We start from the raw sequence: 18,434 nt of genomic DNA on the forward strand, positions 1-18,434 counted from the left end.
TTAACTGCATTAATATTATTACATGCATGTATGTGAATAGGGAAAGATGGAATGAACCTAATGAAATGACTATTTGTGATCAATTTCATGCAATGAACCTATTACTTGATTGTGCAAGTGTATGAACTATTCATTGTTAATTATGATTGTGATTGTGGTTGTTGGATCGGATACCATCCCGATACATACTGGATCAGTTACCACGCTAGTACATATTGAATCAGGTATCACGCCGGTACATATTGGATCGGGTACCAAGCCGGTACATATTAAAACGGGTGTCACGACAACACACTAACTATTAGGACGGATGTCACGCCGGCACACTAACAGTTTGGGTATAAGTTACATGAGAGGACCATTGTTGACCGTTGTACTTGAGATTGACATTGTGAACTTGTATATTGTTCATGAAACAGTAAATTGATATTGTGTATATGTATATGTGTTGTTTTACTATGTTATGGTTACTTGTATATATTTCATTTATTGGAATGACCGCGTAATCCTATCAATACACTGTTATTGTGTGTACTGATACTGCACTTGCTCTTTTTTTATTAAGTACAAGACATCTTCAAGTCGCGCCTGACACACCTCGTATAACTATTCCAACCTTTACAACCAAATAATAAATTAAAAAACACTAAAAAATTATTAAGAATTAACTCTTACTATCCGTGACACCAAACTAACCCCTCTTTTAATGTACCAAAAAAATAAAATTCCTAGACTCTCAATCTAAATTTTTGTCATCGGAGAACGTACAGAGAGTTCTCTCCGGCCGTCGGCGCTACGCACATCTAAAGATAACCATACTGGCAATGAATTCGAGATCACGATATCCGCCGCCTTGGATGGGTGACGGACGTGGCGGTGGTGGCGGCGGTGGCAGTACGCATCCTAATGCTAACGCTAGTTTTCAACAAAGAAATGAACAGAGAAGTTCAGTACAGCATCAACAGCAATTTCAGAACCAGCAAACACAGCAATGGATGAGAAGAAATCAGTTATCATCAGATTCTGCTAGTGATGAGGTTGAAAAGACTGTGCAATCCGAAAACGGAAGGTAAGGGTTCCTTACTTTTTAAATTTGAGAATTTTAAGTTATTTAATTAATACAGGGGTGGAGATTTGTAGTTAATGCGTTCTAAATCATAGATTTTTTTCTTACTGGATTCTGAATAGATTGTTTATATACAGCAAATAAATTTTTAAATACAAATACATGAATTGAGCTTATGCTACTGGGTTCTGCCGAAGCCATTGGTGTAATGATGAATCTTCCCCTGATTGAATATTGGATGGAGACAATTCCAAATGGAGTAATTTAGATTAAGGATACATAACCCCAACTAGTTTGGAATTGAGATGAAGTTATTGTTATTGTTTTTTTCTTTTATGCGTGTTTTGTTCGTGTGGTATAGATTGCACATATTGGAAGTTGTGGGAGGAATATAACGTTTAGCTGAAGTAGCATGGGCTTTTTTGTTGGTAGAGAATTAGTAATAATTAGATTAAATATGACAAGCCAGAATATCATAGAAAAGTTGAATTGGCATTTTAGTGGGTGTCATCATGTTTACGAATGACCAACTTCTTTTGCTAAATCCTTACAGCTTTAAATTAGTTTTAGTCTTTCATAGGAATCCTTCATCTTTTTATAATTATTATCGGAAAGTAGCTTGTAGGAATCTTGCAGCACGACAGCAAAATCTCCAATTCTCTAAATAGTAGTGCAACGTTTAGGGCCTTAAACTACATTTCCATGATGTCTATGTATATGTCTTGACCTATACCAACGTTCACTTTAGTTTGTTGAGTAATAACTAACAATGCCGTCTGAAAACTTATGGTAGGGCTCACTTTTGAGCTCCATTAGAGTGGATTCAAGATGGAATTTTTATTTATGCTATATGTAAGCTTGTTCTATAGGAATGACTTTTAAGCTCCGTTAAAGTATGTCAAAATGGAATTTAGTTGGGCTTGTGAAACAAATGAAACAAACAATCACTTTTTTCTACATTGCAAATTCACTACACAATTATGGGTTCTTTTTCTTACACTCATGGAAACGAAATGGACTATGCCTGAGCACACTGTAGACCTACTAAGCTATTGGATCAGAAGAGGAGGAAGCAAGAGGCAGAAGAGATGGTGGAGAATCATCCCAGATTATATTTGGTGGTCCGTATGGAAAAAGAGAAATAGTAGAAGCTTTGAAGATAGGTCCAACTCCATTCACACAATTAAATTGAATTGTATGGTATCTTTCTATATTTGGTGTAAAAAGATAGACATTGATGAATTAGAACTAGTAGATCTGTTAGGGTCATTGTAAGTAATTTCCCTCCTTTTTCTCCCTGTCTATCTTTTGAAGGTTGCCAACATATCCCTTTTTTTATTGACAAGGGAAACCTGCAGCCGCTACCCTTTGGGTGCGCACAGGGTAAAAACCCCGCTCCTATGTAGTAATTTGCAAACCACAAAGGAGGGATAATCCGCACTAGGCAAATCCGATGCGACGAGCTTGACCCAGAAAACAAACCCCTTGCTTTCGCTGGCAAGGGGTTTCGAACTTTGCCAGCATATCCTTAATGCTGAAGAATATAAAACATTTCCAGTTTCAAAAAAAAAGAACTTTAGCTTCTTCCACTCATGTATTTTTAGAATCTGTTTTAAAACGTCTTTCTTGAGTGGAGAATCTATCAAAAATAACCTCTCTACCTCAACAAGGCGGGGTAAGGTCTGCGTAAGCTCTACCCTCCCCAGACCCTATTCTTGGGACCCACACTGGGTATGTTGTTGGCATTGGGCTTGTGAACTTCATTTCCATGTTGAGATAAATATGAGCCACTAAGATGATACTAGGACCTTGATTGAGCTCTAGCTTAAATTGTAACCACATTTCATATCCCAGGCTAGCTTAGCTTGTTCACAATTCTCACCGCCTACAGCCTTATCTGAGGCATCAGTATGCACTTCAAATGGTAATTCAAAGTCAGGCAGCTTCAATATGGGTTCTGAAGCAATGGCTTCCTTCAACAGCTTGAACGCCCCAGCACACTTATCAGACCACGCCCATATTGCATCCTTCTTCAACAAATCAGTTAAGGCAGCAACCTTCTTTGAATAACCTGCAATGAATTTGCGATAGTAATTGGACAGCCCAAGGAAATACCTTAAATCTTTCACATTTTGAGGTGCCTGCCAATCCACAATTGCCTGCACCTTCTTTGGATCCATCCTCACTTGATTCTGGCTCACCAAGTGACCAAGAAACTTAATTTCCTGCTGTGCAAATTCACACTTCTCCCTCTTCACATAGAGTTTGTATTGTCGCAGCCTAGACAATACTGTTTTTAGATGGCTAACATGTTCATCTAACGAGCGACTGTAAATTACAATGTCATCTAAGTACACTACCACAAAGTCATCAAGGTACTCAAACAAGACATTGTTCATTAAATTGCAAAAGGTAGCCGGGGCATTAGTCAACCCAAACGGCATCACAAGGAATTCGTATGAGCCATATCTAGTTACACAAGTAGTTTTAGACTCATCCCCTTCTGCTATCCTAACCTGCCAGTAGCCAGACCTCAAATCCAGTTTGGTGAACCATTTCGCCTTGCTCAACCTGTCAATCAAATCCTGCACCAGTGGAACAGGGTACTTGTTCTTAACAGTTACCTTGTTTAATGCCCTATAATCAACACACATCCTCATCGTTCCATCCTGCTTTTTCTGAAACAAAACAGGAGCACCATATGAAGCTTTTGAAGGTTGAATCAGCCCAGCATCCAGCAGCTCATTCAACTGCTTCCTCAATTCAGCAAGCTCCTTTGGGGCCATACGATAGGGAGCCTGTGCAGGGGCAATCGATCCTGGCAGCAATTCAATTCTGTGATCAATGTCCCTTCTGGGTGGCAACTTTTTTGGCAATTCTGGGGGCATCACATCTTTGAAATCCCCCAAAACTGCTGCCACACAGTCCGACACAATCAGCTTCACGTCAGGTTTTGCCTCCACTGCGGCAACAAGGTAAGTTTGTTCACCTCTCTTGAGTCCCTTCTCAACAGTCATAGCAGACACAACGGGTTCCCTGTATTTGCAAATTTTCTCCGCCACGCCATGCGGATGCACAGCCTTAATAAACCCAGCCATCCCTTCCTGCATAACCATTACACCGTCCAAATTTGCCATTGGGACGAAACAGTTCTTTCGCAGAAAGTCAATCCCGAGGATCATGTCGAAATCCCCCAACGGAATCACCATTAAACTGTGTTTCCCCACCCAAGGTCTAGCACTGATTTTGACATCATATGCCATCCCTTCTATCTTTTGGGCCACCTGATTCACAGTTTTCATGAAATTCGGGCTCTTTGTCAACCTTAGCCCAAATTTCCTGGCAAGTTTCACATCAATGAAGGTGTGGGTAGCTCCGGTATCCACCATTGCCACTACCACCTTCCCTTCAACAATCATCTCAACGTGCAACAGCAAAGAATGCGGGTTCACTGATGAATCGCCCAATGTGTTTACCATTGTAATATTTGTGAGTAAACCCAATGGATTCACCAATGCGGCAACAATCCCGCCATCCTCGTCCCTGTTAGCACCTCCTGCAAGTATGGCATTCACCCTCTCACGATTGGGGCAGTTTCTGGCCAAGTGAGCACCTCCACAAGTCCAACAACCCTTATCGCTTGCTGAATTATTCTTTTTCAAATTTCCAGCATCCGCAACTACTTTGCCTTTGTCAGCCCCTCCTTTTCGCTCCTCCTTCTTCCAATCCCCCTTCTTGTCATTTTTCTTCTTTGACTTCGAAGGAGCTGGATTTTCAGAAGGAACATGCGTTGAGCGAAAATCCACCAGCGAATCGGCCGCATCAATTGCACTAGGGAGGTCCTTCACATTCTGCCTCCTTAGCTCGTTCTGGGTCCATGCTTGCATTCCTGAAATGAAGTTGTGCAGTTTATCCTCATCCGACATGTTCTGGATATCTAACATCAAAGAGGTGAAATCCTTGATGTAGTCCCTGACTGATCCCGTCTGCCTTAATCTCTTCAACCGGTCCCTAGCAATCCAGGAAGCATTGCTAGGAAGGAACTGGTCCCTCATTTCCTTCTTCAGTTTGGCCCAGGAGTCTATCCTTGGCCTTCCAGCACTTAAGTCGTCCGCGTCCCTGGTTCTCCACCACAGTTTGGCATCACCTGACAAGTACATAGTCGTGATGCCTAACTTGTCCGCCTCAGAAACGCGAGCAGTTGTAAAGTACTGCTCCATATCCCAAAAAAAATTTTCTAGCTCCTTAGCCGATCTTGAACTAGTGAAAGGCTTTGATTCAGGGATTTTCACCTTAGAGCGGTCCGCATCATGGCCTGCTTGGGGAGCAGCAGCCATCGCCCTACGTAGTATTACCACTTCAAGGTTTAAGGTTTCGTTCTCCCTTTTCAGACCCTCGATCTGACCCAAGGTCGTCTCGCGAAAATCATCATTTTCCGCAAGCCTTATGTTCATGACCTCACAAAATCGAGCAAGTTCAGTAGTCAAGCTATCAAGGCGACGCAACACGGTCGTCTCGTCCTCAGCATATTCAGCCATTCTCAAGAGCGCTTCCACCGCAGCAACTCTGTCTTTGGTGTTTCCAACGCCGGCCATTGTGTTGTGTTTAACACGCTGCTCTGATACCAGTTGTCACGGGGGTGATTTTTCTTTTCCTTCACAAGATCACAACCCGCGCGGCTAGGGGTGCTCACGGTTCGGTTTGGATCGGTTTTTATTTAAAAAATAACCAAACCAATTGAGTCGGTTATTCAAATTGTCAAACCAAACCAAACCAAACTATATCGATTTTTACTATTCGGTTTTTGTCGGTTTTTATCGGTTTTTTCGGTTTTTGCGGTTTTTAAATCACCTTGTAGACACTAGTCACTATTTGAATTTAAACTTATTTGAAATAGTATTGCCAAGAATAGTCACTCCTAAAACTAAACTCAGGAGCATAATTATTCTTAGCAATGATGATATGAAGTCCACATTTTTTTTACTTTTACTTTGGGTCCAACCATGCAAGATGGACTCATTTCATTAGAAGTCCATCAAAATATTTTGACCCAATCTAGTATAATTCAAAAGCATGGCCAAGATCAAGAATATAAATATTCAATATAAATTGTATTTTTTTCATAAAAAAATTAAAATACACACACATATATATACAAATTTAATTTTTAAAGTATGTATATATAAAGTCGGTTTGGTTCGGTTTTTTCGGTTTTTTTTAGACTTGAAACCAAAACCAAACCAAATATAGTCGGTTTTTAAATTTAAAAACCAAACCAAATCAAACCAAATAAATGTCGGTTTTTTTTTCCGATTTGGTTTGGTTATCGGTTTGGTTCGGTTTTTCGATTTTTCGTGTTCAGCCCTACGCGCGGCAGTCAACTTCGCAAGTCAACTTCAGCCTACCAACACACGTTTGACACAAGACTATATCAAACAAGAAGGAAATACTTTACAGCGAAAACACACAACAGCAACACAAGCATATACAGGCAAACTGCCCAACTTTTATATAACTCTCCCTCAGCTTATACAAAAGAACACCTCAATGGAGTTTGGAAGGCTTAGGAGCTTTTCTCACAAAACTCTTGCTGCCCCTGCCCTTCCAAACTCTGCCTATATATATACAAGCTGCCGGCAGCTACAAGCCAACTAGGGGGGGTGCTTGGCCATGTGCCAGCACATTACAAAGGGTACAAGAGAAACAATAAACAATCTGCACGCCTGGCCTGAGCCCATGCCTTGCCTATGCCTGCCCACGTGCTCTGCCTGCACTCCTGCCTGCACGCCTGTCAGGTGTTGTCAGGTGTCTGTCTGCTGCACGCGCCCGTGCGCCTGCGCAGCCCACGCGCCTGCCACTGCCTTGCCTTGTCTTGCCTTTGCCTCAGCTTTTGGCCTTGGCTCGCCCATGCCAACACGCATGCCGGCCAACGCCAACCCCACTGCTTGCGCACATGCCCACCTGGTGCCATGTGCCTTCATAGCCAACTGACTTTGCCAAGCCTTGCCAACACTCAAGGCCCTCCTGCCTGCCATGCCATAGGCCTGCCTGCCGCACATTGCTTTTCCGCCCGCATCGGCCAGTGACAAGGGGCAATTCACAAGCCCTTGCCACTGCCTTAGCCCCATCCGCCTAGCCCGAACTTGAGGGTCTTACAAACCACCCCACCCGTTGAACTCGACGTCCTCGTTGAGGCTGTTTTTAGGTAGTCCTCCAACTACTTGTCGAACTGCCATAGTGACTTTGCCAAGCCTTGCCAACACTCAAGGCCCTTGGCCCTTGCCTGCCTGCTATGCCATAGGCCTGCCTGCCGCACATTGCTTTTCCGCCCGCATCGGCCAGTGACAAGGGGCAATGCACAAGCCCAATGACCGGCGTTGGAAACACCAAAGACAGAGTTGCTGTGGTGGAAGCGCTCTTGGGAATGGCTGAATATGCTGAGGACGAGACGATCGTGTTGCGTCGCCTTGATAGCTTGACTACTGAACTTGCTCGGTTTCGTGAGGTCATGAACATAAGGCTTGCGGAAAATGATGATTTTCGCGAGACGACCTCGGGTCAGATCGAGGGTCTGAAAAGGGAGAACGAAACCTTAAACCTTGAAGTGGTAATACTACGTAGGGCGATGGCTGCTGCTCTCCAAGCAGGCCATGATGCGGACCGCTCTAAGGTGAAAATCCCTGAACCAAAGCCTTTCACTGGTTCAAGACCGGCTAAGGAGCTGGAAAATTTTCTTTGGGATATGGAGCAGTACTTTACAACTGCTCGCGTTTTTGAGGCGGACAAGTTAGGCATCACGACTATGTACTTGTCAGGTGATGCCAAACTGTGGTGGAGAACCAGGGACGCGGACGACTTAAGTGCTGGAAGGCCAAGGATAGACTCCTGGGCCAAACAGAAGAAGGAAATGAGGGACCAGTTCCTTCCTAGCAATGCTTCCTGGATTGCTAGGGACTGGTTGAAGAGATTAAGGCAGACGGGATCAGTCAGGGACTACATCAAGGATTTCACCTCTTTGATGTTAGATATCCAGAACATGTCGGATGAGGATAAACTGCACAACTTCATTTCAGGAATGCAAGCATGGACCCAGAACGAGCTAAGGAGGCAGAATGTGAATGACCTCCCTAGTGCAATTGCTGCGGCCGATTCGCTGGTGGATTTTCGCTCAACGCATGTTCCTTCTGAAAATCCAGCTCCTTCGAAGTCAAAGAAGAAAAATGACAAGAAGGGGGATTGGAAGAAGGAGGAGCGAAAAGGAGGGGCTGACAAAGGCAAAGCAGTTGCGGATGCTGGAAATTTGAAAAAGAATAATTCAGCAAGCGACAAGGGCTGTTGGATTTGTGGCGGTGCTCACTTGGCCAGAAACTGCCCCAATCGTGAGAGGGTGAATGTCATACTTGCAGGAGGTGCTAACAGGGACGAGGATGGCGGGATTGTTGCCGCATTGGTGAATCCATTGGGTTTACTCACAAATATTACAATGGTAAACACATTGGGCGATTCATCAGTGAACCCGTATTCTTTGTTGTTGCACGTTGAGATGATTGTTGAAGGGAAGGTGGTAGTGGCAATGGTGGATACCAGAGCTACCCACACCTTCATTGATGTGAAACTTGCCAGGAAATTTGGGCTAAGGTTGACAAAGAGCCCGAATTTCATGAAAACTGTGAATCAGGTGGCCCAAAAGATAGAAGGGATGGCATATGATGTCAAAATCAGTGCTGGACCTTGGGTGGGGAAACACAGTTTAATGGTGATTCCGTTGGGGGATTTCGACATGATCCTCGGGATTGACTTTCTGCGAAAGAACTGTTTCGTCCCAATGGCGCATTTGGACGGTGTAATGGTTATGCAGGAAGGGATGGCTGGGTTTATTAAGGCTGTGCATCCGCATGGCGTGGCGGAGAAAATTTGCAAATACAAGGAACCCGTTGTGTCTGCTATGACTGTTGAGAAGGGTCTCAAGAGAGGTGAACAAACTTACCTTGTTGCCGCAGTGGAGGCAAAACCTGACGTGAAGCTGATTGTGTCGGACTGTGTGGCAGCAGTTTTGGGGGATTTCAAAGATGTGATGCCCCCAGAATTGCCAAAAAAGTTGCCACCCAGAAGGGACATTGATCACAGAATTGAATTGCTGCCAGGATCGATTGCCCCTGCACAGGCTCCTTATCGTATGGCCCCAAAGGAGCTTGCTGAATTGAGGAAGCAGTTGAATGAGCTGCTGGATGCTGGGCTGATTCAACTTTCAAAAGCTTCATATGGTGCTCCTGTTTTGTTTCAGAAAAAGCAGGATGGAACGATGAGGATGTGCGTTGATTATAGGGCATTAAACAAGGTAACTGTTAAGAACAAGTACCCTGTTCCACTGGTGCAGGATTTGATTGACAGGTTGAGCAAGGCGAAATGGTTCACCAAACTGGATTTGAGGTCTGGCTACTGGCAGGTTAGGATAGCAGAAGGGGATGAGTCTAAAACTACTTGTGTAACTAGATATGGCTCATACGAATTCCTTGTGATGCCGTTTGGGTTGACTAATGCCCCGGCTATCTTTTGCAATTTAATGAACAATGTCTTGTTTGAGTACCTTGATGACTTTGTGGTAGTGTACTTAGATGACATTGTAATTTACAGTCGCTCGTTAGATGAACATGTTAGCCATCTAAAAACATTATTGTCTAGGTTGCGACAATACAAACTCTATGTGAAGAGGGAGAAGTGTGAATTTGCACAGCAGGAAATTAAGTTTCTTGGTCACTTGGTGAGCCAGAATCAAGTGAGGATGGATCCAAAGAAGGTGCATGCAATTGTGGATTGGCAGGCACCTCAAAATGTGAAAGATTTAAGGTCTTTCCTTGGGCTGTCCAATTACTATCGCAAATTCATTGCAGGTTATTCAAAGAAGGTTGCTGCCTTAACTGATTTGTTGAAGAAGGATGCAATATGGGCGTGGTCTGATAAGTGTGCTGGGGCGTTCAAGCTGTTGAAGGAAGCCATTGCTTCAGAACCCATATTGAAGCTGCCTGACTTTGAATTACCATTTGAAGTGCATATTGATGCCTCAGATAAGGCTGTAGGCGGTGTGCTTGTGCAGGAAGGCCGCCCTGTGGCCTTTGAAAGTCGAAAATTGAATGATGCTGAGCAGAGGTACTCTACTCACGAGAAGGAGATGGTTGCTGTGGTATACTGTTTGCAAACGTTGCGTGTGTATCTGCTAGGAACTAAGATTGTTGTCAGGACGGACAATGTTGCTATTACATATTTCAATACGCAACCCAAACTTAGTCCCAAGCAGGCTCGTTGGCAGTTCTTGGCAGAATATGACTTCACGTGGGAGCATAAGCCAGGAAAATTCAACCAAGTTGCTGATGCTCTGAGTAGGAAGCAGGTACTGGCTGCAATGTATTCAATTTCCAGATTGGAGTCTGATTTTGTTGAGAAAATTAGACTGTGTGCGGCAAATGATTCATTATATGCCAAATTAATGAGTCAAGTGAAGGACGGGACAGTGCGGAGGTACTGGATCGAGGACGATCTGCTCCACTTCAAAGGGGAGAGAATCGTCGTACCTCAAGGCGGTGGATTGCGCAAGGAACTGCTGAAAGAGGCGCATGACACAATGTGGGCAGGACATCCGGGTGTTGAGCGGATGTTAGCACTACTGTCGCGTGGGTACTTTTGGCCAAAGATGGAAGATGACATAGAGGCGTATGTCAAAACCTGTTTGGTTTGTCAACTGGACAAAACTGAATGCAAAAAGGAAGCAGGTTTGCTGCAGCCTCTTCCTATTCCTGAAAGGCCATGGTTATCAGTTTCAATGGACTTTATCAGCGGATTCCCTAAGGTGAATGGCATGGCATCGGTGATGGTTGTGGTAGATAGGTTCTCAGAGTATGCTATCTTTGTTGCTGCTCCGGTTATATGTTCGTCAGATGTTGCTGCAGATTTGTTCTTCAAGAATGTGGTTAAGTTCTTTGGTGTGCCAGCTGATATCATTAGCGATAGGGATACACGGTTCACAGGTCGGTTCTGGACAGCTTTGTTCAATATGATGGGGACTGATCTGAAGTTTTCAACTGCGAACCACCCTCAAACGGATGGGCAGACGGAAAGAATTAATCACTTACTGGAAGAATACTTGAGGCACTTCGTGACGGCCAGTCAGAGGAACTGGGTAGACTTGCTGGACAGTGCACAATTCTGTTATAATTTGCACAGGTCGTCAGCTACAAAGATGAGCCCGTTTGAGTTGGTCTTAGGCAGACAGCCTATGACACCACTAGATGTTGCCAAGCAGAAGGGGCAAGGAAAGTGTCCTGCTGCTTACAGATATGCCAGGGATAAGCAGGAAGTGCTTGCTGAGGCGCAAGACAGTTTGCGCAAAGCCCAGAAACGAATGAAGAAGTATGCTGATCAGCACAGGAGGTCGCTGGAATTCAGTGTTGGTGACAAGGTGTTGCTGAAACTTACCCCTCAAATCTGGAAACAGATTACAAGTAAGTTTAGGCACCGTGGGTTGATTCCAAAATATGATGGGCCATTCGAGGTGGTCCAAAAGGTTGGCGAAGTTGCTTATCGGTTGATGCTGCCTGAAAGGTTGAAATTGCATCCAACCTTCCACGTGAGTTTTCTGAAGCCATATTATGAGGATGCTGATCCGGATAGGAGCCAGTCAAAGCGGGCGCCGGCTGTGGTGCGCACACAGTTTGATGCCCAAATTGAGAAGATATTGGATCATCGGGTGTTGGGCGTCAAGAAGAATAGGCGGACAGAATTCCTTATTCAGTGGAAGGGTAAGCAGGAGGCCGACGCTACTTGGGAGAAAACCAAGTCACTATGGCAGTTCGACAAGCAGTTGGAGGACTACCTGAAAACAGCCTCAACGAGGACATTGAGTTCAACGGGTGGGGGTGGTTTGTAAGACCCTCAGGTTCGGGCTAAGCGGATGGGGCTAAGGCAGTGGCAAGGGCTTGTGCATTGCCCCTTGTCACTGGCCGATGCGGGCGGAAAAGCAATGTGCGGCAGGCAGGCCTATGGCATGGCAGGCAGGAGGGCCTTGAGTGTTGGCAAGGCTTGGCAAAGTCAGTTGGCTATGAAGGCACATGGCACCAGGTGGGCATGTGCGCAAGCAGTGGGGTTGGCGTTGGCCGGCATGCGTGTTGGCATGGGCGGGCCAAGGCCAAAAGCTGAGGCAAAGGCAAGACAAGGCAAGGCAGTGGCAGGCGCGTGGGCTGCGCAGGCGCACGGGCGCGTGCAGCAGACAGACACCTGACAACACCTGACAGGCGTGCAGGCAGAGCACGTGGGCAGGCATAGGCAAGGCATGGGCTCAGGCCAGGCGTGCAGATTGTTTATTGTTTCCCTTGTACCCTTTGTAATGTGCTGGCACATGGCCAAGCACCCCCCCTAGTTGGCTTGTAGCTGCCGGCAGCTTGTATATATATAGGCAGAGTTTGGAAGGGCAGGGGCAGCAAGAGTTTTGTGAGAAAAGCTCCTAAGCCTTCCAAACTCCATTGAGGTGTTCTTTTGTATAAGCTGAGGGAGAGTTATATAAAAGTTGGGCAGTTTGCCTGTATATGCTTGTGTTGCTGTTGTGTGTTTTCGCTGTAAAGTATTTCCTTCTTGTTTGATATAGTCTTGTGTCAAACGTGTGTTGGTAGGCTGAAGTTGACTTGCGAAGTTGACTGCCGCGCGGGTTGTGATCTTGTGAAGGAAAAGAAAAATCACCCCCGTGACAACTGCTTAATAGTTAATTCTAGCTTGAGGGGGTGCCTCGTTATCTGACATTTCAGGTGCAAGTCCAATCGAAGAAGAGGTGGTTAAGATATTGAAAATCCTAATTTCGTAAACCAAGTGCAGCAGTTAGCCATAGATGTTTGGACTCCCTACCCTTTTTGGGGGGGTTGGAAAGTATTAATTCACGGATTGTGTGGGGTGGCCCAATATACAGGAAGGCTGAAAAACTAGAGAATGATATAAACTTATGGTTCTCTGCCAATGGCACCAAATTATCTCAAGTTACAGTTTTCAAGAGCCTTGTAGGTGCACAAACAATTGACCACAAATAAAGACACGTCTTTAACTTTGCGAACTCGCATTCCACCCTTTCAAATGCTATCTTGTCTATTTCCCTCCAGAGTATCCATATCAAGGTAAAAGGAGCTATGTCCCATGCTTTTTATCTCTTTCACCTCCTTCTGAAGGTCTAACTCTGAATCACATCTTTCACTGTACCCAACATTGACTGATAAATTCCCAAAATAGATTCAGTACAGTCCAACTCCATCACAACCAGCTTGCAACATGGGAATGCACTGGTAAATGGTTTACATCTTCTTCAGTTTCAAAAAGTAATGGTTCACATCTTTTTTCGACTGTTTGCATATGAAGCACCAATTGACATTGGTTATCTTCTTTTTCCTCAGATTTTCAGAAGTTAGGATCTCCTTCCTATGTTGCCATCCATGCGAAGAAACTTACTTTTTTAGGTTCTCTTGAAATACATACTAGTTGATATGACAAGCTAAATCCTCTCTTTCAGTAAACTATGATAGAAAGACCTCAGCAAGAAAGGCCCTCTCCTACCGTCCACTTCCATCTGTCTTTTCCTGATTGTGTGATAATTTTTTGTAAAATAGTTTCATCAAAATTTATACTCCTCCTGTCCCAATAATGTGATGATGTTTGGCTGGACACAAAGCTTAAGAATGAAATGAAAACTTTTGAAACTTGTGGTTTAGAACAAGCCATAAATATTTGTGTGGCTATGAATCATCTCATTAAGGGTAATATGGAAAGTTTAAAGTTAAGTTGTTACTAAATATAGAGAAATATCCTTCTTTCTGGGACTAGCAAAAATAAAAGAAAAGGGATTGAGGGAGTAACTTATTCTATCTCTTATTTCTTTTTTGTTTCTGTAGAGCCTTTGTACGGAAGTGTGCCAACATCTTGTGTTGTTGTAGGCATAATGAATTGTTATCGTCTTCCATATCCTAGAACAAGTGTGTTGGTTTCTCTTGATCTTGAGAAATCCTTGTTACTGCTTGGTTTATATGGAACAGAAACAAGAAGCCTTCTTACTGCTTCAATCCTCCCTATCCCAAATTCTAAAACCAACGTCCTTGTATCACGGGGATTCTCGGGCGTTTTTAAGCGATGGAGCTATGGGTTATCGCTTCATGGGTGAAGTCATGCACTTTAAAGAAGTATGTGCTTTAAACATTGTTATGCAAAGTGATCCTAATGAGGAACTCTTTGGATCTCATTGATGAGTCGGATTAATATCGTCATTATTGTATGTTTTAATTGCAATTTGATTATTAGAATATTCAATTCATATATGTTTGGTACTCTAGTTTCTGTAAGTCGTTCAAAGAAGTGTGCACTTCATTCACGCTTTTCGCTTCAACCCCATGGACCTCGTCGCTTTTTGTGCTTTTTGCTCTTAAAAACAATGAGATACTTTTCACCACATATTATTAAACTATTGAAACATAGGTAGAAGGAGAAGAAATAGGACACTGTTGTGGAACACAATTCCAAGATGCATATGGTTGACTGTTTGGAAGGAAAGCAAGTTGAGGAACAATAGATGTTTTAAGTACCCCCTCCGTCCTAATTTATGTGATGTAGTTTATCCGGGCACGAAATTGAAGAAATATGGGAATACTTTGCAATGTTCCAAAACTACCCTTAAAATAAATGATTTTTTACATAGAAGAGTGCACCTTTGTGGTTCTTTTGCTAAATAAGTGGGATCCAACATGGGTAAAATATTGATACTGTCATTACACATTTGCCAAACAAGGAAATGTGTCACTCTTTTTGGGGCTGACTAAAAAGGAAAGCGTGTCATATTAATTGGGACACAGGAATTATGAAACTAACTCTTTTCAACAACTACATACTTTTGCTTTCTTTTTGGTGTAAGGTGAATTTGTAAATGAAACAAAATCAATACCTAGCCTCTTAGAATCCTTATAAGATTGAAAAATGATTTTTCTTTTGGTTTTTGCTCACTTGTAATTACTACAACACTTCTTTAGTTCTAGTGTTATGAAACAATTATCTTTCTCTAAACAAAACACAATGGGATACTCCGGAAAAGAACAGAATACTGGGGATACTAGACTTGACTTTACAATCCAGCGATAGGACAATATAATCTCAGGGAAAAGACGCTTTCCTTTACAACATAGCGATGGGAGAATGTGAAGGAGAAAGTTGTAGATTTCATTGTGATGTTTACAAACAACAAAAATGTTCGCGGGAAGAGCCTTTCTCAGTCTTGTTGTCGGAAGCAAATCATTACCTGTGAGTCTTTCTGTGGCCAAGGACCACGAAGTGCCTGCACTTTGAAGGGATCTTTAATTTACATGTGGCAGTGGTAATGGAAAGGAGGGATGATTTTGATTATTAGCTCAGAGATCGAATAGATTATATCATGACAAACTTTTCTTTTCCCCAAAGTTCAACTTAAGATTTTTGGTTGATAATAGTAGGTAGGGGGACTATGAGTTTTATGTTTCATAAGTTAAGACTGATTCTGTGAGATTGAGAAATAAGTCATTTTTCGTTTTTCCTTTTATTTAGTTCACAAGATTGGAAGGCTAGGTTGAAGATGCCACCACTTGATACGCGATACAGGACAGAGGTAAATTGGCAATTGTCATCTCTATGTTCATGCAGTTCAATTTATCTTTATTATATTCTCCTTGAAATGACTCTTTGGACAACCAGGTTTGTTTCTCTTCTTATCTAACATAATTTATTTGAACTTTTCATTTATGTGTCACATACTGCATCTTGATTTCACACCTTAAAAGATCAGATGCTATTTTCATATGTGACTTATCTGATGTGGCCTACAAGCATCTCATAATCAATTTTTGTCATGGAAAACCTGGACATAGATTGTGTCCATAAAATTTCAGCCTTTGGGTTGTTTTTTTGAGCATCCATACACGATTTTACATCTACACAGAATTGATATTATTATTATTGTCTGTAACAAATATAGGAAGATACTGTTCATTTTGACTTCTTGGCCTAGCTTCAGGCCCATGGAGGAGCTTTGGGGAATTGGATGCTGTTAATTACTTCTGGTAGCTAAGTAGGGCTTTTCTCGGAGCAGAACTTGCCATATGGGTGGGGCTCATGGACTGATCATGTTGTCAATTTTGCAACATTGTCATGGATTTTGAGATTGGATCTGTGCTCAATTACCTCTCGCTATCTTGGAAGAGCTAAAGGTCGAACAAGCTCAGAAGTTCATTTAAGATTATGTAAAAACATTAAGGAAGTTGACTCAGGAATTATCAAATGCAATCTTCTCTGACCTTTCCCAGCAATGCTTTGTTATGGAGAAACCGACCAAATGAGTCGTGCACCCCTCGATACTTGCAGATTTATACACCACTTTTGGCTTATTAACTTTTATCCTCAGAAGTCATGAGCAGGGTGTTACAACATTTTGAAGCTCTTGTGCATCCATCATGGTTCTTTTACAATAGCGGTTTCAACTACTTAAAGTGAGAATGCATCTAAAGATTTGAGAAGTGTTTGTCCTTAATTGAATTTGAAGGTCTCAATGATTTTGACCCATACTTTGTTTTGCCTCATCATGTTCGACCACCTCCAACTATTTCCTTATAGCAAAGATTTTTTTTTTTTTTTGTAGAAAGGTAACATGTGTATTCATCAGCATCAAGTTGGTCTGGAATCAATATTACAATTGCCAAAGGCCTTGCTCATCTTACAAGGGTTCAAAAGATTCAAAAAACACTTTTACATCCTCTTTATAATCTGTATAGACCATAACTTGTTTTCAAATAATATAGAGGATGTCCTCTATATAATTTTCCTTACAAGTTACAACAGAGAATAGAAGACACACAACATTTATTCACTCAAGAGTGTGGTTTAGTGGTCAATGAAGTGGACGAGTACCGTGATGTTTCAGGTTTAATTCCTGACAGAGACAAAAAATACTAGGTGATTTCTTACCATCTGTCCATGCCATGATGGACAGAGTTACCCGGTATCTTTGTTGGTGGGATATAGCAGGTATCCATTGGAATTGGTCATGGGGCAAGCAAGCTGGCACAAACATAACGATTATAAAGAGAACACTTCATCTTTATAATCTGTATAGACCATAACTTGTTTTCAAAACACATGGGAATCCTCTCTTTCTCGTACAGGTCGGGAAAACATTCCACCACTTCTTCTTTCTAAAGCTACCTATTGCATTGAACCAGCTCCATAGTAAGGCCTTATCATCTCTAGGCATTAACCATTTGGTCCCAACCAAAGACAAAATTAATTGTCATAACATTTCAGTGAACTTACAATAAAGAAATAAATGACTGTTACTTCTGCCTCCTTCTGACACAAATAGCACCTTGAAGTCAACTGAAAACCTCTTTTATGAAGATTTTCATGTGTCAAACATGCTTTTCTTGCCACCAACCAAGTGAAACAGATCACCTTATCTTTAATTTGCCAAATAGCTTTCCAAGGCCAGTCAACAACAGTGTAGATGTATCTGACAAAAAATTATAAGCAAAATCTAATTGTTAACTTTTTGTTGCTGCTTCTATTCCACACCAGTTTCATCCATATTGCTTGTGCCATGGAATACTTCTAGTGTCTTCTGAAAATCAGCCATTCTCACAATCTCCCAACATTTAGTCTTCTAAAAGAAAGATTGCAATTCAACTGATTCCAAACATCCTCAATTGTACCGTCAGGTGAGAAACCAGACTGAGTATATCTGGATACAAGTCTTTAAGAGGGCCATATCATAACCAATTATCTCTCCAAAATGATATTTTCCTCCCATTACCAATTCTGAACCCAGTATTTACAACAAACTCCTCCAAATATTTTCTGATAGCTTTCCAAATGCGAATCCCAATAGATGACCCCACAGGTTTAGTACTCCAACACCCCTGCTGTCAATATTTCTGTTGGATCACCTTCCTCCATAATGCTTTATTATATCTGCAGTATTGTATCTCCAAAGTTATTCCATAGAAGGCTTTTGTTATGCATTCTTAAGTATATAATGTCCAGTCCCCCAATTTTTCTTCTAGAAATCAAAGCTTTCCATCCCACAAGGTGAAAGCATATATTCTCCTAGCAAAGGAATTCTCTTGTCCCCTCTCCCCTTCCTCCAACGTCACTTTATAGTTGAACAGATCTGCTGGAGCTTTGAGATATTTTGTATTTGATAATCGAGAAGTCCTGTGTTCTCCATTTCCTAACTCGTGGCAAATAGGCTCACTCCTGAACCTTTCTCAATTTATATGCTAGATCACATGCAGGATTCAAACTCGTGATGTGCGCCTATCAAAATACCATTGTA

General features: G+C 42.4%; 1 protein-coding gene across 3 annotated transcripts in view; it reads left to right on the top strand.

Moving 5' to 3' along the window:
• The first annotated feature begins 689 nt into the window (after window positions 1–689).
• Window positions 690–18,434, top strand: part of LOC129880661 (DEAD-box ATP-dependent RNA helicase 8-like) — a 34,227-nt gene continuing 16,482 nt past the window's right edge. For 2 of the 3 annotated variants that reach the window (XM_055954792.1, XM_055954793.1), the window contains exons 1-2: window positions 691–1,069; window positions 15,659–15,719. In XM_055954792.1, coding sequence (XP_055810767.1) covers window positions 825–1,069; window positions 15,659–15,719 — 306 coding nt within the window. In that variant the 5' untranslated portion in view covers window positions 691–824. Of the gene's footprint in view, window positions 1,070–15,658; window positions 15,720–18,434 lie in introns of all 3 variants that reach the window. The other variant, XM_055954794.1, reaches the window with a different exon arrangement.

The sequence above is a fragment of the Solanum dulcamara genome, chromosome 2, assembly GCF_947179165.1.
Source record: "Solanum dulcamara chromosome 2, daSolDulc1.2, whole genome shotgun sequence".
In the NCBI taxonomy this organism is placed as follows: domain Eukaryota; kingdom Viridiplantae; phylum Streptophyta; class Magnoliopsida; order Solanales; family Solanaceae; genus Solanum; species Solanum dulcamara.